The following is a 20,563-nucleotide window of genomic DNA, read 5'->3' as shown; positions in this document are numbered from 1 at the left end:
CATTTAACTAGAAGTGTAAAATAAAGTGATCAGAGAATGCAAGGGAAGCTCAGTGTCCCCTGAATAATAAGGAATGAATTGAAATAAAACCAAAAATAGAAATTTAAAATTAATTAGATATTAATTATTTCAATAATTTATTCATTCAGTTTTGGTCCTTTAATGCAGAAGGAAATGTTATTCAAATGAGATTCTAAAAGACTAAGTTATGTTTTGGGGCTGCTCTGTTATGAGTTTGAAATCTTGAAGGCTTCAAGGCAAATTGAAGCGAATGACCACTGTCAGAAAGGTTGGTCTCATCTCACTGAAGACCCAAAATACAGTAGAAACGACCAAGAATGGCCAAAAAAAAAAAAAAAACAACGAAGTCTACCTCTATTACCAGAATTAAAATCCTGTTGGATCTGCGGAAGGTGCCAAAATGCAGTCTGTCATTAATTTTCTTTTTCTCTTTTTTAAATAAATCTGTTGGGCCACAAAAATAATAGTTTCATTCATTCTGTTTTAGTATTATTTATTTTCAATTAATCTGCCATATAAATGCTTTTACTTTGTATTTCAAACTGCTTACTGTTATTATAAGCTGCACTATCGAGATCAGAAAATATCTTTTCAACAATTATGTCTATGCAAATGACATACAGCGACAGGCAGAACAATTGTTTTTCCACTCCACGTTTTGTGACAGTTTAGCTTGTATGATGTGAGATTCTTTCCAACTGTAATATATTTGCCTTCACTCACATTGACCTGGGAGTAGCTGACTTAACACCACGACAGATTATTTCCTTTATGATGCCATCAAATAATTAATGATGCAACAAAGGCATTTCTTCTTGATTTTTGTGCAAGAGGGGGATTTCTACCATGACAGTATTTGGTTTTTTTTGAATTAGTGAAAAACAATATGGCCAACGCATACAATTCTGGCCAGGACTATAATGTCACGTCTTATATTGATAAACTCGTGGATGATGTCACCAAAGACCTCAATGCCAACAAAGTTCGACTATTATCATGTAACCCGAAGGAAAGAGCGCACATCAAAAGCAAAATAAAGAGCCAATTTGCCGTCCTGGAATACCTTCAGGGTAACCGAACAAAAAACAGCAAAATCCAGCTATGGGTTGAGATTCACACTCTGAAAACCAAGATCAAGATCTCGGAAAACCAAGAGAGGCAAAACACCGACAAACTGTGCGCCAACTGGAAGATAATTGACGACCTGAGGATGCAGCTTCGTCAAAGTCAGAGAAAGGAGAAGGAATATGCGGCGGCCACAGAGAGGACCATTCAGGAGCTTGGGTGCCAGCTGAGGGAACAACTACACAAGGTTCAGATGATGAAGGAGCATCTTCTCAGGCACGTTCCCATCGTTCCTTCCATCGAGCCCCACGAAGAACACATGATTGCGTCAGAAATGGAAGAGAAGCTCCAAGTGGTGAAAGCGGCATTACTCAAGATGAAAGCTGCACACAAGGCCAAAAAGAATATCCCTTGTGGCACAGACAGTGACTCAACCTGCACACAAAGCCCGGTCCAATCTGATAGACATCAGAGAACTGAGAGACCAGTTTCACAGCACTGCCCCTTGGGCTCCAGTTCAGCACAAGGGACTAGCAAGAACTGGTGCCGGCGACTCTGTACTTGTTCCTGCTCGATTTGGGGGTTTTAAATATGATCAAACGCTTGTCGTTGAATTAATTTAACCCTCCCACACACTTTAACTGCATTTAAAGTATGGAAACAAAGAATGCTTGCTTCAAACTGTTTTTATCCTTGTTGAAGCTGACCGTGAATCTGATATGTAAAACAAACAAAAAAGTGTCTATAGTATATAATGCAAGGGGAAAGTGCTATTTATTTTGTATGTATTTGATGAAAAATGTAATTTCTCAAATTAAATATTCACTTATTGTGAATAATAAAATATAAAATGAGCTACTGTTACTATGGTAATAAATATAAACCTTGTTAAAAGAAATAAAAATATACATTTTTGGTACATGTTTGAAAATGAAACCTGTAATTGTCACGGTTTTAGCCATTATTTGACCCACAAGCAGAAACCAACTCAGGAATCCCAGATGGATGTGGAGTGAGGTAGCAATAGCGCTGGAGGGTCCGAGCCAGGGGCAGGCTACAGAGTTGGAGCTGTGATGGTGGATCGTGAGCTTCTGTGGAGGAAGACCTAAGAGCTGGAAGGCAACAACAAAGAGTCAGAGTTTGTGGAAAACAAGGCGAAGATCGAATGGGTAGACGAGTAGGGTTGACTAGATAATTACTAGCGGCACAGCCATAGAGGAGATCACATAGGCAGACACTCAAGTCAAGTCAAGTCAAGCCTTCCCCTTATGAGCCTGATCAGCCATACCTGTGGGGATCAGCCACACCTGTGGGGGATCAGCCACACCTGTGGGTCCTCCGCCACTCTGCTCACGGCTGCCCTCCTGTGGATAAGAGACAAAACCTCCCGGACCCTTACAGTAATAACACTTACAAACGCATGAGGGCGACAACAGTGCCCAGTATACCAAAGAATTGATAAGAAGAAGAAAAGACTCGCTTGTTTGCTGAAGTGTCATTATTAACGCAAAGCTCGTTGAATTTTAGTGATGAATTTGTCCTGTCGTAACTTTCTTGTCCTGTCGTAAAAAGAAAATGGAGCATCCATCACACACTGGGGCAGTGGTTGGAGGAAGCTCCATGATACATCGTAATGGCTTTAAACCTTTGACAGTGGTGGCGATGTCTGGAGTTTTTTCTGCTGTAGTTGTAGTTGCTGCTGGTGTTTTCTGCGCCGTTCTGGATCCGATACTTCAAGGTAAACGCGAGTATCTCTGTTGCTTTGTACTTGTATATTCACAGGTTAAAAGAGAGCGACAGAACAAGTTTCTCCTGTGGGCGCCAGTGTGTGGGAATAAGTCAAACTGCCGATTTGCAGCATCTAAAAGTAATGTTCAATTGTTTCAGAGCTGCGAGGATGCAGAATCAAGGAAGAGAATGGGTCAGAAGTCAGGATGTTGGGTGAGTATTTATTGGAAACATTTTGATTATGTCATTCCTTGGCTGTTTAAACTGTGACCCTTGGATTGACGGTCACTCATTATTTGTTTAAATTGTCACCCAGGTTCACAAGGTGTTTTTACTTGTAGGTTTCTGGAGTATCCTGGTTCTCTCGCTATTAGCAGGAATCGCTTGCTGCGTCTTCTCATGGACTTTGACCTATTTCAACTCTTACAAACCAGGACTGCTGCCACCGACATTACTAACACTGTGCAGGTAATTTTAACAAAATATTTTCTACCAAATGTAAATATTCAAACTTCAGTGTCATTTTTTTTTTCATTTCCAGAGATCAACACAACAGAAATGTCCTTTTGGATTACGGTGTCGCCATCCTTAACGGTGCCATGGCAACACTTACCGTCATCTGGAGCCTGACCTGACTTTGTCCCATACTTTTGTCCATCCATTTTTCAGCAATGACATATACATTTTGAGGAAAATTTTTTTTTATCCATGTCAAAATTTGAATACAATGTCAAAACAAAGATTTTGTGGTTATCTCATTGCATCATTTTAGCAAGCAGTAACATTTTTTAGTAAAACCATGATGACAGCTTTGAGATAGCGAGTACAGTGGTCCCAGTTTCACCAGTGTTGTGATGCTAACGAACGAGCCATTTTTATGAATGGCACCTTTGAGGTAAATGATAAATTCACAGATGTGAAGGGCCTCCTTGAGGTTTTGGAGCCAGTTTGGTATGGTATCTAGTAACTTGAAGCAATCTGGTTATTCAAACAAAATACAATTGTAGACGATAACTTCTACGATAATATCTTGTGATAACCTAACTCTTACTGTAACACTAAAATCTGCAAAAGTCCAGGAAAGCCCTGGATGGAAAATAATTTCAATCAAAGTGTAATATATATTAAAATAACAAATAATATATTAATAATTTAACAGAAAATCATAACCATTACAATCGTGTGTTCTAGTACTCCTAACAGTGACGTATGGAAACAGGCACAATCTGTCTAGCACTAATAACTGCACACACATGTATGTTTGATTCACAATTTACTAACAAATCAATGGTTTGTAACGGCTTTACCAAATATACAGTAGTACATTCTATAACATTTTGTTGTAATTTCAGGCACACAAATATACATTAAATATAAAAAAGGGGGTATGGAAGAACAAGAGACAGTGCGCACAGTATTGCTTTCAAGTCTAAGGCCACAAACTGATTCAAACTAAATGACAAAGTACTTACAAACAGCATGTTTTTAAGTATCAGTGCAGTCGGTTTAATACTGAAACTCATGATAGTGTTTTGTGAGTGGCAGAAGTGCTTAGTTGAATGTAAACCAACACAAAAAAAAAAAAAAACCAATAAGCTAGTCTGCTGTGTTTGTGAGTAGACATTTTGGAATCAACATTAAGTGCTGTCTGTGTCTGCTGGACTTGTGGAAAGGACCTCTTGATCAGAGTGTCGCCTGGTGGCTAGTTTGCAAAGCCCGGCGAAGAAGAACACAGCAGAGATGAGAGCAAAGTAACCACCGTAGACGTAGAACTGTTGGAGGAAGACATAATCAACCCATTTTGTAAGCATGAACATATGTGACTATAAACGTCTATCCACAACTGTATATATGCAAGGAGAATACAATAGGTACACCCTGATAAGAGCTTTGAGCTAAATTTCAGGCCCTTGGAATGCAGTTCTACATGGCAAACTACAACTACCAAGACTTCTTCCCATTGTTATTGGAACTCATTACAGGTGTCCCAAGATGTGCAAGTGCCTATCTTCTGGTGAGAGCGAATCACAACTTTTCACCTGGGTGAAGATGTCCAAGCCCAGGCCGACCGAGTCCACCGCCACCAGAGTGAGCAAAGACTGCAGCAGCAGAGCCACAAAGGTGTTGACGCCGAACACCAAGGCGTAGCGCTGCATGTCGAGACTGGAAGCTATTTCATATCTGAGAAGAAAAAAAATGCTAAGACGTATGCTAAGATTGCACCGCCAGGGAGCAATCGCTCTTGAATCCATGCAAGTGGTACTTACGTGGCAACGGTGATTAGCAGCATGTAGGTAGTTCTGAAAAAGATGTACGAGCCGTAACACAGCCAGATGCTCTTCAGCGTCACCATGACCAGTACGCATGCTGCCATGAAGAGCGAAAGGGCACACAAGGCCAGCTCTCCCCACACAGTCCAGCGCACAGGAAGGTGACCCACCAGGAGGGCAGCCACAGCCCCTTAAGACACCACCCCCCCAAGCGATCAGCTTAGTGAGGACCGTTTCCGGTGTTTGCAATAACAGCATACGAAGCTCATGCTACCTAGCAGTGTGGACAAGGTCTCCACATAGCCGTTGTAGATGAGGTATTCGCTGGACGGCCGGATCTTCTCCCAAAGCGCTTGAGCATAGTTGACCACCTGGAAATGACCACATGTTGCCAGCGCCCACCAGAGTGACCACGCTAGCAGAGGACCTCGTCTGTAACAGTGCAGGAAGTCGGCCAGGAGCATCTTCAAGACCTCTGATAAATCACAGCTCCTACTTGTCTCCTCAGATGACGGCGACACCTAATTGTCACAACAAACAAATTGTTGGTTATTGTGCCATTTATGTTAAAGTCATGGTTTGTGTTATCTTCACTACTATAGTTTGAGACTCACAGTGGAGAGGTCCTCGTTGTCCTGCGGCACCTTGTGGTCGACCTTCTCGATGAGGGCGCTGCTGTAGTCACACTGCTTCGCTGTCACCTTCACGGGTTTCTTGTGGAAAAACAAGCTCCTTTTGGGCATGGGCAGAAACCAAGGAGGGACAAAGGCTACGACAGCCGATGCCAGCGTGACCCACACGAGGTCCACCAACCGGACTTGGGCCAGAGCGAGGAGGAGCTGTCCGGTCAGCGAGCCGGCGGCCGAGCCAAAAAGAGCCGCACTGCGGCAGTAAGCAGTCACCCTCCTGTAGTGAACCGGCTCGACCACGCTGTAGATGTATGAGAAGTAGGCCACCTCTGAGGCTGTGGCCAGCCCGAAGAAAAACTCCAGAAGCTGCATGGTGCGAAGGCCTTGTGCTTTGGCAAGTATCACATAAGTGACCACAAAACTGGTTGCCTGCAACACCAACACGGGTTTATAACAGAGGAAGTCAGTGGCCAGGAAGACGGGGAACATCAACGCCAGGTAGGAATATGTCCAGATTGGGTAGATTTCACTGACAACCTGCACAAAGCAAAAGACAGAAAGACATTTGACTGATTGCATGTTTTCAACTGAAGCAAAAAGAAAAAAACAAGCCGGAGCTGAACAACTGATCGATTTCGAATCCGCATTATATGTAATTTCTTTACTTTGTAGTGGCATTGCCGAAGAAGTGACTGAAAAAGACATCACAGTTGCCAGTCTCAAGCGTCACAAGTAATCATGGCTCACCACAATTTTCTGAAGCTGAGCAGTGTTGTGACCTAAAATAATTGGACTTTAAATGCAAGTGCAATTCTGTGGAGCGTGAGGGAATTTGAGATTAATCAAAAATTCCAAAGGATTTAACATTTGCTTCCTGGAGGGATTACAGTCTAAAACTGCTTTTACAAATGTATTTGGGCCTAAAAAAATAGTCATCTATCCACTGTGAAAGGGATTTACAAAAGGTAATTAAAAATAAATCTACTCAAAAGGTCTACAACACACAATGTTGGACTTAAGTGTGCATTCCAAAGTTTAGAGGAGGTTAAATTAAGATCAGCCAGAAAGGCTGCAGTGCAAATTAGTTTAATACTAATCTTTCACTCAAAAGCCCAACAATAATATTTAACTCAGCATTTTCACTTTGCTCTGTAATAAAATAATGTTGTGAGATATTGTTAACATTCTATTTACAAATATAACTGTTGAAACGACGTGCTTTTTAATATAACTTACCTTTGCAACCCTACTTGTTTGCAGAATATTGAGGTAGAGTAATAAATGTAACCATTTTGCAATACGTTTTTTTTTTTTTTTTTAAGTTTAGAACCACCTTTTCTGACACTTACTGATGGCGGAAGCTATAATTGGGCAATATGCTGTCAATGTTACAACATGCGCGTTGGCCAGACCTGGTTCCTACCTACGTTTCTGAAATAAATAAACATATATATTTAGTATGTATAGATTAAGAGGTTAAACTAGAGGAAATCGAGATACAGCGTTTGAACAAGGTAATCGTAGTGTCGCGTGTAATGTCTTCGCGAGATCATGCAGCTTCCTCACCTGCGCCTCGGTCAGATTCTTGTCAGGTCCCATCAAGTAAGCGGTAAGGAAAGGTTCCGACGGCCTCAGGTTGGAAAATAAGCCATAAACGCAAAGGTACAAGGTCGGGTACAACACAGACATGTTGTACGCAAGTTACATGACCTCCACATCAACATCAACTTTGACTGCTCCACACACACTGGTGGCGACACTTATTCGTTTGTTTTGTTTTTTTAAGGCGATTAAGAAGATCTTTGCTGCACTACCGCTGCGTAGTGGTTAAAGCATGCAACTGCACAGAGCAGACGATAGATAAATAAATAAATGAAATTAATACATTGAATAAGTAATTTAAAAAAGTAATTTAAATAAATGGGAACCTGAGAATGAAATTAATTACAAAGCGACCCGCAACAAGCATTTGTTTGACACCACCGCTTTACATGTACTAAACATTAGATTTTCAAATGTTATTAATGATCTTGCGACCAGGAAAATATTGCATCGTATTTGCATGCTGCACTTACAGATACTTGTGTAGTAAAAGACTGGTAGTGTTGCTGATTACATTTTTGCACTCATGTAAAAATTCAAATGCACAGATGCTAAAACATACTAAATTGTTAATTAGGTTTTTATGGTCTTCACTGCTTTGATAAGTTGGTACAACACAAAAACTTATCTGCATACAAGTTTTCTTGTTTAATTGACTTACCGGTACATTTTACTAGGACAGTTCATGTCGCATGTTTTTGTTTTAACCAATTAGCTCAACTTTTATGCTATCAAAAAAAAAGTTCCCATAGCTTGGAAAATATTAACAGAGTAACAGTAAATATTTAAGCACAGTTTAGGTACTTTGATAGTTCCCATCACTGCACAATAGAGGCTAATAATGTGATCAAAGTGAGAGGTTACTGAAGTTCAACATTAATAATGAAACTCTGGTGAGTTTATTTACTCTGTATATATTATTTTATTTTACACAATGTGCCACAAAGATTTAGTTTGTTGCCAAGTTAACCACACAAGCTGCTGGGCAAGAAAATGCGCAATGATGTTATACATACAAACAAACAAACAAACAAACAAAAATACATATTTTGTTTAAGGACCATCAACACATTCATAGTATTAAGACAAAATGGCAGGGTTTTTTTTTTTTTAATTGGGGCCACCTCTCACTATAACTGTATCCTGTATAATAATCAACTCTGTCCCAGTGAAACATGATAGTGTACAGAAAGCCAATGATCTGCACAAGTTAAAATTTTTATGAACGCTTTAGTTCCCTCAGTTAGTTGAAAGTTATGTAATGTCAATCGTTTGGACTAAATCCCGTTTCCTTTGAGTTCAAGTTTACGCCAAGGCAGGACAATAACAACAACATGGTTATTTTGACATTCTTTCAATATGGCATTGAAAACAAACTTGTGTACCATAAACAACTGTATGAAGGAAATAAAGCTTTTGTAAACCAGGCAATAGTACACCAAAGATGCTTTCTTTAGGAGCTTCACACACGGACAAAATTGTTGGCACCCTTGCATGAAATTGAGAAAAAGAAAAACAGATCATTGACATGACTAACAACTAAAAATCCAGCCTTGCTTTATTTTCATGTTCAAGGAGAATTAGTTTAAAAACAAACTTGAGTTTAAAATACTGTTGCACAAGCAGCCACAGGTTTTAGCTCCAAAGCATTATTCTTACATTTTCTTTTGTCCAAATAATTGTCCGTCATTTTTGTATTGTTGGATCAGTTGCAAGATTTTCCGTGACAGTTTTAGCTAGTTGATTGTTACACAAAAGGGTACTAACAATTTTGTCATCGTGTTGGCTTTAATTTCAGGGTCCTTTTTTGCATCCGCCACAGTGCTAATGTAAACATAACATACTGAATACCGGTAGGCTAAACGGCTTTAGCATAAGTGGCCGACAGTCCCCAAAATACGGTGAACTGAAAGTAGAGAGTATGGATCACATGAAATCAGAGGTACAATACAACGATGGAATGTGACTTTGTATGCGGTCGATCAGTAAGGAAAAGCGCTTCCGTAAAGCATTGAGGATGTAGTTAGCTTCGCCTTGCTTAGGACAGAGTGCTGGATAAGTCTATTCCACTGTTACGATGTTGATTGAAAGTTACAGTTACGAATGTGCAAGGCTTCAATCGTTTCCACCTTGAGACAAAACATCACATTTGAGAACTAGATGAGTTTTTCCTTTCTCACTGAAAACATATTTGCATTTAGGATGCACATTTTGTTGCCAGGTGCCAAGTGTTTCAAAATGAGACAAACATCCCCTTGTCACCAAATCAGATCATATGACAGCGGCAGAAGAAGTGATTTTGCACAATCCGTATTTCTACATGGTGAAGTGTCTTGTGTAGTCGTATTCTATTGTGGGAATGACAGCTTGGACAAACTTGAGAAAAATGAGTAGGTACCTGTAAACTACAGTCAAGGAAAAAAAAAAAAAAAAAAACATTCATTTCATTGTTCATTCTCAGATCACAAATCATCTGCCCACTTGATTACTTGTCCAAGAAAATAAACGGAAAGGATACATGTGCACTCCAAGTTCATTGCCTCCTTCGGCCACGGTCTCGATGATTTTTTTCATCACTTCCGCGTGTCTAAAAAAAGAAAAAGGATTCGTTTCCTTCTGTAAAGAAAGGCATTGAAGACATATCCAATGACACAACATAACCCGGAAAATGTTCCAAAAGGTTTTCACTTGAATTAACTAGACCTGATTAGTCCACAGTAGGATAACTTGAAGGAGTGAAAAATTCCAACCAAAGGCCTAAAGCCTTTGGAGATACTGCTCAAGGTGCTTCATTAACTAACTACTAATAAGTTAAGGACAACAAAGTTAACTCATCACCTGCAGGGATGGACAGAGCACATGGCGGGCGGAGGAAGATGTGGATGGTTCTCAATGGTGACCGTCTTCTTCACGTGGTCCTGGCTGATGTCCTCATACATTTGTTCCACAGTCAGAGGCTGCCTGTCCTGGAAGAGGTCACGACCACTTGATCAAACTAGTCATTTCAAGTCACCTCCCCGCCAATGACACAAGTTTGGACAGTATTCTCAAACTATTTAGGTGGAGTGACCATTTCCAGGAGAGAGTTTTTTTCCAGAACTGTTTGCAAATCAAGCAAAACTGACGTGTAAATTGATAAGATGATGCAATACGGTACACTACAATGAATAACAAACCTCATCATATCCAAACAGCCAGAGTCGAGGTGTCTGGTAGTATTTATCATACGTGATGTAAAGGTCGTATGTTCTCGTCTGAAGGATGGCGTCTTCACTTCCGGGTTCTGCTTTCACTTTGGCTTGCACCATTTTACTGGTATCCAGGGTTGCCTGAAAAGGAAACGGTGAGAGAAGGGTGCACCATGACTTGCAGAAGCTCACAAATTCTATGTTGAAATGGGCAAGCTTACCTCATCTGTTTCCAGTAAGCCGCTTTCCTCATATTCTGGAAAGAACAAAACCAACGTAACAAGAGTGCAGCTAGCCATGAGACAAATAATAATTAAAAAAAAAAAAAAAATAGTTACATTTTCACGTACCTTCCATATCTGCTGCCTCACCATCTTCGTCATCTTCACCATCATCACAACACTCTGCAGATGTGCTATTCATATTCTTGTCCTAGATCAAGTCAATACGCAGCTGAAATATGGCTAGCACACGAGGAAACTAAGGGAGTGGCACACCAGGTAATGTGTGCCGCGCTTGGGTCCGCTTGACATCTCAAGTCCGATGTGACTGATTAGTTACCACGAGTCAGACTCGGCACAATGGTCAAGCACACGCAACATACAGTACACGAGAAGTGTCATGCAGTAACTTCAATGCAGTGGTGGGAAGTCACCAATTAAAAATACTTTGCTACTGCACTTAAGTAGATCTTACATATCTTAATACCAAGTTCTTCAAGATCAATGTGAAAGCAAGCCATCGGTGGATAGGAGCAGGAAAGACCAAGCGTGGTTCAAATTTGCCTCATGTGAATATGGCCAAAGTATTTAGTTCCATCGAAGTAATAATCGCCTCGACACAGAACCACAACAAATACCTTGTTATTGTCCAGTGAGATTTCCTGTACAGCATCGGTGACACCTAATATACCTAGAAATAGAGCATTGTTATAGTTTTCATACTGTGCAGAGCAGTGATTCACAATATATGTTACCATCTTTTAAGTAAGAAGTAAACTAATGCCGTGCCTGCATTATGGTAAGTGTCCACCCATCCCCCGTCTCCATCATCCTCCTCTATGATGGCCTCCAACTCGTCCGAGTATTCCATCTGTTTACAGCGCTTGTAACAGGGAACTGAAAAAACAAAACCAGGGGGGAAAGAAAACATTCTCACACTCAGAAACAAAACAATTTTGAGAAGATTCTTACCATTGCGTGTCAAGAGAAACTGTTTATCCGAGGGCAAATACGGCTTTACTTTCACTTCTTCCCCACTGGCCCTGAGTGAAGAATGAAAATAAAAAACATGACTAGTTTATAAAATCATTTCATTGTGCTTATTAGATGACAACTAGCGCCATCAGACGTCACACAATGGTGCCTTGACATATTTTTGCGTAGGGCCCCCTGGAGGTCAGAACCGGCTCTGCGTGGAAGGCTTAAACACTTTAATGAGACTTTAATTCATTTTATAGGGCAAAGAAAGTTCGAGTCTTTTGCAATATGAACATCGATCGCCACAGAACAAATTAAACTTTTATTTGGAGGCACAATTGCATTACCTAAATGCATTAGTTTATTTACTGTTTTAGTACCAAGAGTGAAGTCAAAATATATCACAAGTACATAACAAAATGAACAGAAGTGTAGAGAAATAAAAGTTTCAGTTGGGTCAATTGGATTTCCCCAGCTGAAAATTACACCATTCTGTGAAATCTAACAAGAGCAGCACAACAACATAATGGACATTCCTGAGTCACAAAGTATCACTGCCTTATTCCTGATTTTACACAGTCACAGTATAAACATTCCCCCGTCTAGCCAGACGTAATAACTTCATTACATATATTTCAAAGCACAATTTATTTGGAAGAAATGATACTGACCATTTCCAAGTGGGGCAGTGATGAACCAAGTGATCCCCAGCGGCTACAAACTGACCATGAAAAAGAAAAATGCAACATTGTACATTTACTATACATCCATCATCTTATATTTTGAGTGATTTCCAAACCATTATGCTACCAGAAATGATCACATTTCAATGAATCGGTCCAAATGATTAAAGTTCTACTCAGGAAGTATGTGTCTTTTAACTTTTGCAAGTAAACAGGTATATTAGCTTTGAGTTTGAACAAACAGGCCCCAATCTGACACCGTGTACCCTTTGTGACATTATTGTGAAACACTGGGGCATATGGAATACTAGCAAAACGTTAGCACGTATAAAATAGCACAACCTCACCTCTTCTGGTGTGATGACTCCAGTTTCTTTAAATTTGGATTCCTGTGGAATTTTAGCAACAACAAATAAGTTTACAACCTTAATTGGACATACACATTTTTGGGTCACTTCCTAATGAGTGTTCATTTTAATAAGTGAACAATTTATCATAATTGTTTGTGCGTGACTTGCACTCCAATTCTGGAATGATCTACAGTACTTTACCTCATATTACTTGTAACAATTTCCCATCCTGATGTTAATTTTACAGTGCTGCACAGAATTTGCCCAAATATGTCTGTAATCTATGACCTTTTTCTTAAATCGACGACATCAATGACTACGGTTAGAAGCATTGCGCCGATCATTGATTATTAATCGATTTTACGATGTGAATAAGGCATCTCATGCTAGCCAACTAGCAACGAAGTAGCTTGTGAATTGCAAGTAAGTTTACCTTGAGCACTGGCGTGAGAAACTCGGCAACTCCGAGAGCCGTTCCTTTTACTGTGTTAATGACGTTTTGCATCTTGCGGGCTCAAATCAAGGGACTCTCCCTGGAAGCATACACAAGAACACGGAGCTAACTCAACATTGTTATTTCGAAAAACAGAGTGTGCAGCAGCAACATTCGTATATCACATGACCACTCGGGCAATTACGGATATCACGCTCTCGCGAGATGATAGCGTGAGCATCATATTGAATGTATCAGAGCTTTATTTACTTTACTTTTACTTGTTATAGGTGAATCAGTACTTAAAAACGAGTCTCATTTCACTTAAGTGTATGTAATTATGCTTAAATACAAAACATCTCCAAGTAGCAAATTTATTAGGCATCTTCATGCGCTACTTTTTCCACACACAATAAGGCGGCTCAATCGACGTACAATTTTGCGCCGAAGGAGGTATCTATGGAGATTTGTTGTATATGAGTGACAAGGTTCACTTGATGTCTGGTGTATTCCTAAAACGTGCGTATTTCATTTAATTCTATTCTTTGGTTATTAACGTATACGTTGTATTGCCGACCGGAATAACCTTACGTGTCATATCGTGCGTGCTACATTAGCAGCTCATACCAGGGCTGTGCAGGGTTCCGAGGTCATAGCATGTGGAGAAACGCAGTCAATTCGTTTCTACGGCGAACCAAAAGACTTGTAAAAGCAAGAATCCGTGGAACATGCAGCAGAAGCGAGAAGAAGTGGTTCTTGCCCACGGGATATGACACTGGGTTAAAGACTTTCAACAGCCTCACCAAACAGAAAGAGCCGCTGATTCTATCTCGAGAGGGAGTAGCCACTTGGTACTACACTTACGTTCATATGAAACCGGGTCCTCGCTTTACGACGCCCCGTAATGCGCGCTTTTGACTTACAACGTGCGCGGAAAAATATGCAGCACAAGAAGTTACGTTTGTCTTCTATTACTGTAGATTACAATAAGAAAGGTGTAACAGTTGCTTGGGAATTGTAGTTTACTTGATGACACAACACTTCATATACGTTTTTATTATCTTGCACTCATATTTAAACCATATACTGTATAAAAAAAAACTCCAAACAATACAAAACCTAATCAAATCAAACAACTAAACGAAGTTTTTTTTTTCAAATCATGAAATTTAGTTAAAAAAAACTGACAAAAGCTTAATTAAAACTCACTGGTGCAAAAAAAAAAAAAAAAAAACCTATACAATGACAAATACATACAAGGAAAGACTATGACGCAATCCGAATTTTGAGATATTTCGTGGTAAACCGAGGACCCTCTGTATTTAAAGCAACATGATACTAAGCTCCCACAAAATCATGCCTGTGTTTGTGCATCAGGTACAGCTGTGGGCCTACTGTATACGACCATGCCCATTTGGGCCATGCATGGTAATGATCACACACAATGTATTGAATCCATTTCCTCTCTACTAGACGTTTGACCATCTTTTCTCCACAAGTTCATATGTCAGGTTCGATGTGCTGCAGAGAATCTTGTCCAGGTTGTTTGGTATCACCATCATTCACGCCATGGTCATCACAGACATCGATGATAAAATCATCCAAAGAGGTTGGCAGGTGAGACACCGGTTGCTATGACGAGTGAGTATGATTTATCGAAAATATTTATCTCCTTTTTTTTTTCCCCCTAGGAGAACGTCTCATCCACCATTATAGCCAGAATGTATGAAGAGGAATTTAAGAAGGATATGATGTCATTGAAGGTGTGTGGCCATCTCAGTCCACAGTGCCAAAGGTTTTATGAAATCAGTGGAAATGCCATTCCTGTACTCAATTTCAAAACATATACTGTACTAGTATATCATAAAACAAAATGTAAAGGAATACTGTTGCATGAGAAATTTGGATCATATCGAAAAGGTCAGATTTTTTTTTTTTTCATACAAACGTGGCTTTGAAAAAAATCTAGGTGATTCCTCCTGCAGTGTATTTAAGAGTCACCGAAAACGTGCCGCAAATTGTGGCCTTCATTCAAAGGATTATTGAGAACGGAAATGCCTATGCTACAAAAGAAGGTGAGCATTTTGATAGTTTGCCATGGTGTCATTTGATCCTCCCACACCAAATCATCAAAATCCACAAACTCATTTGACTCGCAGGTGACGTTTATTTCGATATCCAGTCCATTGGGGATCGATACGGCAAGTTTGGAGGAGCTGGAGAGTCTCAAGAAGGAGCAGGTAAGAAACGGATGCCATTTGGCTGTTTTAGCTTTCACCACAAATTGTTCTTGCGGCTAACATCATTAAGAAAGAAAAGGAAAGTAGTAAAAATCATAGTAAGAGCACTTTGTTTTTTCAGGTAGCCCCAGCAAAAAAGATGTGAGGGATTTTGCTCTATGGAAGCGATCAAAAGCACAAGAACCCCACTGGGAGTCTCCTTGGGGCCCAGGAAGACCAGGCTGGCATATCGAGTGTTCCACCATCGCAAGGTTTGCATTCCCAACCCTCTGCAGCATTTGGTCGCCTGTGCATGTGATCTGTGATGTCACCTCCGTGCTGGGTCCAGCTCTGTGTTTGGCAGTCAGCTGGATATCCACTCAGGTGGCGTGGACCTAGCCTTCCCTCACCACGAGAACGAGGTGGCGCAGAGTGAAGCCTATCATCGGTGTGACCAATGGGCCAATTACTTCCTGCACTCAGGTGACTCATGCACCAAATGCAAACAGATGGAAATAATCCAGAAATTCTTTGCGGCTGCTTAATATATAGCGAGATATATTTGCTTTGATCTAATTTGTGTTTAGGACATTTACACCTCAAAGGCAGCGCAGAGAAAATGTCCAAATCTTTGAAGAACTACATCACTATTAAGGTAGTTCACCTTTAAAAAAATAATTGGATAATTTATTATGAGTAAATGCTGCGAGATGCTGTCACAATGCCAAAGTTGCTTAATTCATTTTTGGGGGGGGTTTTCCATACATGATCAGGACTTCCTGCAGTCTCACTCCGCCGATGAGTTCCGTATGTTTTGCCTCTTGACCAAATACAGATCAGGTAGTTATTAGAGTTTATCATAGGTAGTGACACCGCTGCTAAGTGAGCGCTCTGTGATGTCTGCAGCTATAGACTACAGCGACAGCAGCATGTCGGAGGCTCGGGTCGCCCTGGCAAGCGTCTCCACCTTCTATAACGACGCTCAGGCCTACATAAAGGGTCAGCTGCAGTGTTTGCCGGTGCAAGACGCATTACTCTGGGAGAGGTTTGATCCCACTTATTTTCAGGCTATGGGAATTCTAACGAACGCCACGACATCATTGCTGTGTCACGGTTCCAATTCACCAGGTTGGCTCAGACCAAAGCGACTGTGATGACAGCACTTGCTGATGACTTTGACACCCCGAGAGCCATGAATGCCATAATGGACTTGGTTTACCAGGCAAACTGCCAGCTGCAGCCCGTTTCCACGGTAACAAGCTAAGACTTTTATCATATTTGCGTGGCGTATTGACTCTGTTGTCTGCTCAGGCTGCAGGAGCAACGAGAAGTCCGGCTGTGTTTGGAGCCATGACAGCCTACATAAGAGACATATTGGAGATGTTTGGTATTGACCCGTTGCATAACAAGGTCGGGATGCGCGCGGAATCTCCAACAAGCAATTTATTCACACACGGTCTTCTGTGCTGTAAAGTGATGGCTTTCAAACTTGGATCTGGTATTAATCAAGCATGGCTGTCTGACGTGCAGGAGGCGGAGGCAACGAGACAGTCAGGAAGCTTCCGGGCTGTTGTCGAACAGCTGACTCAATTCCGAAGTGAAGTCAGAGCGTTCGCTCTCACCCGTCAGTCAACCACTCCTGGGAAGCTCCAAGAAGCACTTTATCCAGACAGAATATCACTCCTTAAAGCAAGTGATGAACTGAGGAAGAATCTGGCACCTCTTGGCGTGCTTATAAAAGTGAGCAACTCAGTATTTTAAGTTTATATCGCTAAACACCAGGCTGACATTCTGGTCTTGTGCTTTCAGGATCGAGGAGCCGCCTCCACGTGGGAGCTAACAAAAAGGGCATCGGATATCGGCGACAGGATGAAACAGCACTGAGAAAACAGTTCATGACTGAATTAATTCAAATGGTGATTAAAGAAATAACTCTTTTTAATAGCTGTCACTTCTTTTGTGAGCAAAATAGTATCATTGGTCTCCTATATGTTGCTGGCATGGATAGATGAATAAAAAAGTTATTTGTAGTCAATCATTTTCTGAATCTCCCACACCACACCTGGTGACTTCTAAGAACAGTGGATGGAACTTACTTTTTTTAGAGAACTTGTTTGATTTGAAGAAGGTCCAAATGCTACCATTCAAAAGAAACGTTCCAATATTGGCCAGTGTCTGATAAAGCTCTGCATGAAGATGTGAGCTCACTGTGGCCAATTGTGCCATCATGTCTGTCAGGCAGTGTTGCGGTTCTCTGGATTCAAATTGATCAGAGTGTTGCTGGCCTGGGCCAACTCTGTGATAGAAACTCGACCTCTTTGATTGATGAACTGAGCCACTGCGTCCATTTCTGCTTGAGTGATGGAGATAAACTTTCCCCTGTCATCAATAACCCCTGGGAAACAACAAAAAAATGCAAAATTATTTTCTGAACAAATTGGTCCGTACAAGAAATACTTCACGTGGACTTCAACCGTTCAGCCCTAATCAACACAGTTCATTTTGAGTTTGTGTATGTAAGTGTTTGTGATAATAATGCCCTGCTTGACACAAACCTGTTAGGGAGCCTTCTGCTAGCAGGTCCTGCAGTCTGGCAATAGCATCCACTGTTCTCATTCCAAAATGAGAGGCCAAATCCTCCAGTAGAACAACTTTAGAGCTCTGGTGGACAGATACCAGGGTGTCACACAAACACACTTGACTTTCGCTTTTTGAAAAGAAAGAATCAATGGAATGTGACATCACCTCGATGTAATCGATGAATTCTTGGAGTAGGTTACGTGACTGAAAGGAAGAACAAAATCACACGTTTATATTTTAAGAGCAATCAAAGATGTTGCGTTTAAGGTCATATCTTAGGGGACCTGACCTGGTCTTCAGACAGCTCCTCCTCCTCGCCCTGGTCTTCCACAACAAAGGAAGCTTTGAGCCTGAGGTACTCCTCTTCCTCCCGTTTCTCCTGCTCCTCTTTGGCTCGACGTTCATCCTCTTCCTGATGAAAAACAATCAATGAGTACAATACGTTATCTTACCTGCACGGATGATAGAGGATAGAAATTATTTTCGGGGGGGGGGGGGGAAGACCTGTTTCTTTTCCAGTAGCCGTTCTTTCTCCTCTTCCTGTCGTCTCTCTTCGTCTCTGAGTTCCTGCATCCTCTTCCTTTCTTCACGCTCCTCAAGTTCAGCCTGAAAGTAGAATCACGAAACAAACAAGAGTAAAGGTGGACAACTTCGACTTTAAGTTTGTACAATTTTTGTCAAAGGGATTTGTCTCACCTCTCGCTGGGCTTTCTTTGCCTGTTTTTCTTCCAGCTTCCTTTGCTTTTTGGCTCCAATTTTTACAGTTGGCTGGAAACTCTGCTCTTCTGCCTCCTCGTCATCATTATCATCCTCCTGATACTGCTGCACTTGCTCTCCTTCTGAAATCAACAACGCAATAAGGCTTTGTTTCTTATTTGTTTTTATGTTTTAAAAACAATGTTTTTGTTTGTTATGTTTGTTTTATTTCTTTATTATTTTTATTTGTGTTTTTTTTTTCTTTTTTTGTTTTGTTTTTTGGATGGCAGTTAAAAAAAAAAAAAAAGGGTGTTTACCAAGCTCCACTGATTCTCGCTGTGATCTTCTGTTGGCCATAGCCCCTGCAAGATTTCTCCTCCTACGTGGCATACCAGCTCCTCGTTCCTCCACAGCAGGCCGTGGACGGACGCCTGGCGGTCTGACAACAGCTTGTTCATGTTCTCTGTCAGCTGTGCACAGAAATGACCCGTTAAGATTAACAAAAAAAAAAAAAAGACTTCCTTGATATTTAACCATAGACATTATAGGATGGTGGATAAATGTACATTACATATTAATAAAGATAAATTCTGGTAAATGTGTCAAATAAAATATTCTAATGTATTGACATCTCTTTGATTGTTGCGTTTAACATCATTAACAGATGACTAAAGGACTTCCACGTTGACGCTGTATCTTGTGCGATCCAAAAAACAACAACCTAGTAATTATCTATCCACAGTCGAGCTGAGTAAATAAATGTGTTTTGATTGCATACAAGTCACTCCAATTAATTAAAACAATTATTGCATAACTGACAGTCATCATGCCTTTTAACGCTTTTACTTGAGTATACTTCAAAGTCTGCACGTTATTGCTTTTACGCAAATTACCTCGACATTTGCCATTAACCATATTAAACAGGTGCCTGTATTTTGCTGCTGACGTAGCTTACAAAACTTGCATGGTTAATCGTAACTACAACATGAATTATCGATGAAAAGTGCACAAGTCCCGGCCTCTACCGTTTGAGAGTGCCGGGAGTTTAGTTGCACTAAATATCTATAAAATGTCATGTCAATTTATGTCAAGTTAGCTCGTCAGCTAGCTCTAATTTTTACCTTGCTGCGTCCTTTTCCGCAACTTCACAGCAAACAACAACAGCACGGCGAGGATAGCAGCAGCTATTAAGTACAATACGATAATCATGACCGTTTCACATACACGTTTAACCTTTGTTTTATCATTAATATGTGAGCGATACAGTTCTCGTGAGGCTTCTGAGACGTCAACAGCTGGGAGATTTCTTCTTCGATGTCATATTTCTTCTTCGCTGTCGTTTTTCTGTTGCTCCTTTGACGTGTTGGAGCTCGCAACTGCCTCCGATTGATTTGGAGTACCAACATGCATTGCCATGTCCCATGCGATCATTATTCGTTCATTCGTTCATGAATTCATTCATGAATTCATTCATTTATTTATTCATTTATTTACTTATTTATGTGTTTGTTTATTTTTGTATTTCTGTATTTCTGTATTTCTGTATTTATTTATTCATTCATTCATTCATTCATTCTTCAATCAACTCATCCATTATCTGAACCACTTAGCCTCACAAGGGTCACTCACCTTCAACTTATTTACTGTTTGGGTAGAATCTGACCATGTTTTGACATATGACTAAAATAAAATTACCCTAAATGTCAACCCTTCACCCAGGTAAAAAAATAATACTTTTCTTGAAGTGTACCAAATTATTGAAAAATGTCTTCTCTTACACGAAAGGGCCCCAAGAGCTCGAGAGAAAATATCTCATTAAAATGGATTAATCGAGTTTTGGTGGAGTTAAGGAAATTGTTACTTATCAAGTATTAATTCACACACACACTCTTCAGAATTT

The 20,563-nt window shown here is 40.5% G+C and overlaps 5 protein-coding genes across 8 annotated transcripts; 2 read left to right on the top strand and 3 right to left on the bottom strand.

The window, feature by feature from the left end:
- The first annotated feature begins 2,497 nt into the window (after nucleotides 1-2,497).
- On the top strand, nucleotides 2,498-3,950 carry arl6ip6 (ADP-ribosylation factor-like 6 interacting protein 6). The gene is made up of 4 exons (XM_085921700.1): nucleotides 2,498-2,824; nucleotides 2,974-3,027; nucleotides 3,156-3,282; nucleotides 3,356-3,950. Exons 1-4 carry the CDS (start codon nucleotides 2,662-2,664, stop codon nucleotides 3,447-3,449), a joined length of 438 nt encoding a protein of 145 aa, XP_085777826.1. The 5' UTR covers nucleotides 2,498-2,661; the 3' UTR covers nucleotides 3,450-3,950.
- On the bottom strand, nucleotides 3,498-7,468 carry slc19a2 (solute carrier family 19 member 2). Its single transcript, XM_085921687.1, has 6 exons — nucleotides 7,280-7,468; nucleotides 5,699-6,250; nucleotides 5,359-5,605; nucleotides 5,082-5,274; nucleotides 4,854-4,995; nucleotides 3,498-4,586 (listed from the first exon to the last, which is right to left on the bottom strand). Exons 1-6 carry the CDS (start codon nucleotides 7,400-7,402, stop codon nucleotides 4,452-4,454), a joined length of 1,392 nt encoding a protein of 463 aa, XP_085777813.1. The 5' UTR covers nucleotides 7,403-7,468; the 3' UTR covers nucleotides 3,498-4,451.
- A 745-nt stretch (nucleotides 7,469-8,213) lies between these two features.
- atg3 (autophagy related 3) lies at nucleotides 8,214-14,049 on the bottom strand. Of its 3 annotated transcripts, none has more exons than XM_085910262.1 (13): nucleotides 14,033-14,049; nucleotides 13,169-13,268; nucleotides 12,733-12,774; nucleotides 12,374-12,423; nucleotides 11,697-11,767; nucleotides 11,514-11,621; nucleotides 11,363-11,415; nucleotides 10,854-10,935; nucleotides 10,725-10,759; nucleotides 10,492-10,644; nucleotides 10,154-10,281; nucleotides 9,834-9,902; nucleotides 8,214-9,713 (listed from the first exon to the last, which is right to left on the bottom strand). In XM_085910262.1, exons 2-13 carry the CDS (start codon nucleotides 13,238-13,240, stop codon nucleotides 9,632-9,634), a joined length of 945 nt encoding a protein of 314 aa, XP_085766388.1. In that variant the 5' UTR covers nucleotides 13,241-13,268; nucleotides 14,033-14,049; the 3' UTR covers nucleotides 8,214-9,631. The 3 variants fall into 3 exon arrangements, with proteins under 3 accessions (XP_085766388.1, XP_085766369.1, XP_085766379.1); XM_085910243.1 differs by lacking the exon at nucleotides 14,033-14,049 and adding an exon at nucleotides 13,796-14,007; XM_085910253.1 differs by lacking the exon at nucleotides 14,033-14,049 and adding an exon at nucleotides 13,760-13,778.
- On the top strand, nucleotides 13,396-17,329 carry cars2 (cysteinyl-tRNA synthetase 2, mitochondrial). Its single transcript, XM_085910230.1, has 16 exons — nucleotides 13,396-13,687; nucleotides 13,786-14,019; nucleotides 14,546-14,596; nucleotides 14,668-14,785; nucleotides 14,860-14,931; nucleotides 15,138-15,243; nucleotides 15,328-15,408; nucleotides 15,530-15,659; nucleotides 15,737-15,870; nucleotides 15,975-16,042; nucleotides 16,161-16,227; nucleotides 16,294-16,432; nucleotides 16,516-16,639; nucleotides 16,699-16,797; nucleotides 16,918-17,127; nucleotides 17,197-17,329. Exons 2-16 carry the CDS (start codon nucleotides 13,826-13,828, stop codon nucleotides 17,269-17,271), a joined length of 1,668 nt encoding a protein of 555 aa, XP_085766356.1. The 5' UTR covers nucleotides 13,396-13,687; nucleotides 13,786-13,825; the 3' UTR covers nucleotides 17,272-17,329.
- ddrgk1 (DDRGK domain containing 1) lies at nucleotides 17,308-19,997 on the bottom strand. Of its 2 annotated transcripts, none has more exons than XM_085910282.1 (8): nucleotides 19,785-19,997; nucleotides 18,981-19,133; nucleotides 18,664-18,803; nucleotides 18,472-18,573; nucleotides 18,257-18,379; nucleotides 18,133-18,171; nucleotides 17,943-18,048; nucleotides 17,308-17,782 (listed from the first exon to the last, which is right to left on the bottom strand). In XM_085910282.1, exons 1-8 carry the CDS (start codon nucleotides 19,870-19,872, stop codon nucleotides 17,622-17,624), a joined length of 912 nt encoding a protein of 303 aa, XP_085766408.1. In that variant the 5' UTR covers nucleotides 19,873-19,997; the 3' UTR covers nucleotides 17,308-17,621. The 2 variants fall into 2 exon arrangements, with proteins under 2 accessions (XP_085766408.1, XP_085766401.1); XM_085910275.1 differs by having other exon boundaries at nucleotides 18,664-18,806; nucleotides 19,785-19,995.
- Nucleotides 19,998-20,563: the final 566 nt, after the last annotated feature.

Source organism: Syngnathus leptorhynchus, chromosome 1, assembly GCF_054491065.1.
Source record: "Syngnathus leptorhynchus isolate UIUO chromosome 1, UIUO_Slep, whole genome shotgun sequence".
Lineage (NCBI taxonomy): Eukaryota > Metazoa > Chordata > Actinopteri > Syngnathiformes > Syngnathidae > Syngnathus > Syngnathus leptorhynchus.
The sequence above is the reverse complement of the archived record's forward strand: the minus strand, read 5'-3'. Positions and strand labels throughout refer to the sequence as shown.

Bases quoted from the DNA above. Each gene is read 5' to 3' on its own strand.
- ddrgk1 (XM_085910275.1), bottom strand. From the start codon at position 19,872: ATGATTATCGTATTGTACTTAATAGCTGCTGCTATCCTCGCCGTGCTG. The intron at 19,134-19,784 runs GTAAAAATTAGA...TTCTGTGCACAG, and splicing joins GCGGAAAAGGACGCAGCAAG to CTGACAGAGAACATGAACAA. The intron at 18,807-18,980 runs GTAAACACCCTT...TGTTGATTTCAG, and splicing joins GCGAGAATCAGTGGAGCTTG to AAGGAGAGCAAGTGCAGCAG.
- arl6ip6 (XM_085921700.1), top strand. From the start codon at position 2,662: ATGGAGCATCCATCACACACTGGGGCAGTGGTTGGAGGAAGCTCCATG. The intron at 3,028-3,155 runs GTGAGTATTTAT...TTTTACTTGTAG, and splicing joins GTCAGAAGTCAGGATGTTGG to GTTTCTGGAGTATCCTGGTT. The intron at 3,283-3,355 runs GTAATTTTAACA...TTTCATTTCCAG, and splicing joins ACATTACTAACACTGTGCAG to AGATCAACACAACAGAAATG.
- atg3 (XM_085910262.1), bottom strand. From the start codon at position 13,240: ATGCAAAACGTCATTAACACAGTAAAAGGAACGGCTCTCGGAGTTGCC. The intron at 12,775-13,168 runs GTAAACTTACTT...AAAATTCCACAG, and splicing joins TTCTCACGCCAGTGCTCAAG to GAATCCAAATTTAAAGAAAC. The intron at 11,416-11,513 runs GCACGGCATTAG...CTCTATTTCTAG, and splicing joins GGACACTTACCATAATGCAG to GTATATTAGGTGTCACCGAT.
- slc19a2 (XM_085921687.1), bottom strand. From the start codon at position 7,402: ATGTCTGTGTTGTACCCGACCTTGTACCTTTGCGTTTATGGCTTATTT. The intron at 6,251-7,279 runs GTGAGGAAGCTG...TGCTTTGTGCAG, and splicing joins AGAATCTGACCGAGGCGCAG to GTTGTCAGTGAAATCTACCC. The intron at 5,275-5,358 runs GTAGCATGAGCT...TGGTGTCTTAAG, and splicing joins GACCTTGTCCACACTGCTAG to GGGCTGTGGCTGCCCTCCTG.
- cars2 (XM_085910230.1), top strand. From the start codon at position 13,826: ATGTGGAGAAACGCAGTCAATTCGTTTCTACGGCGAACCAAAAGACTT. The intron at 15,871-15,974 runs GTGACTCATGCA...ATTTGTGTTTAG, and splicing joins CAATTACTTCCTGCACTCAG to GACATTTACACCTCAAAGGC. The intron at 17,128-17,196 runs GTGAGCAACTCA...TTGTGCTTTCAG, and splicing joins CTCTTGGCGTGCTTATAAAA to GATCGAGGAGCCGCCTCCAC.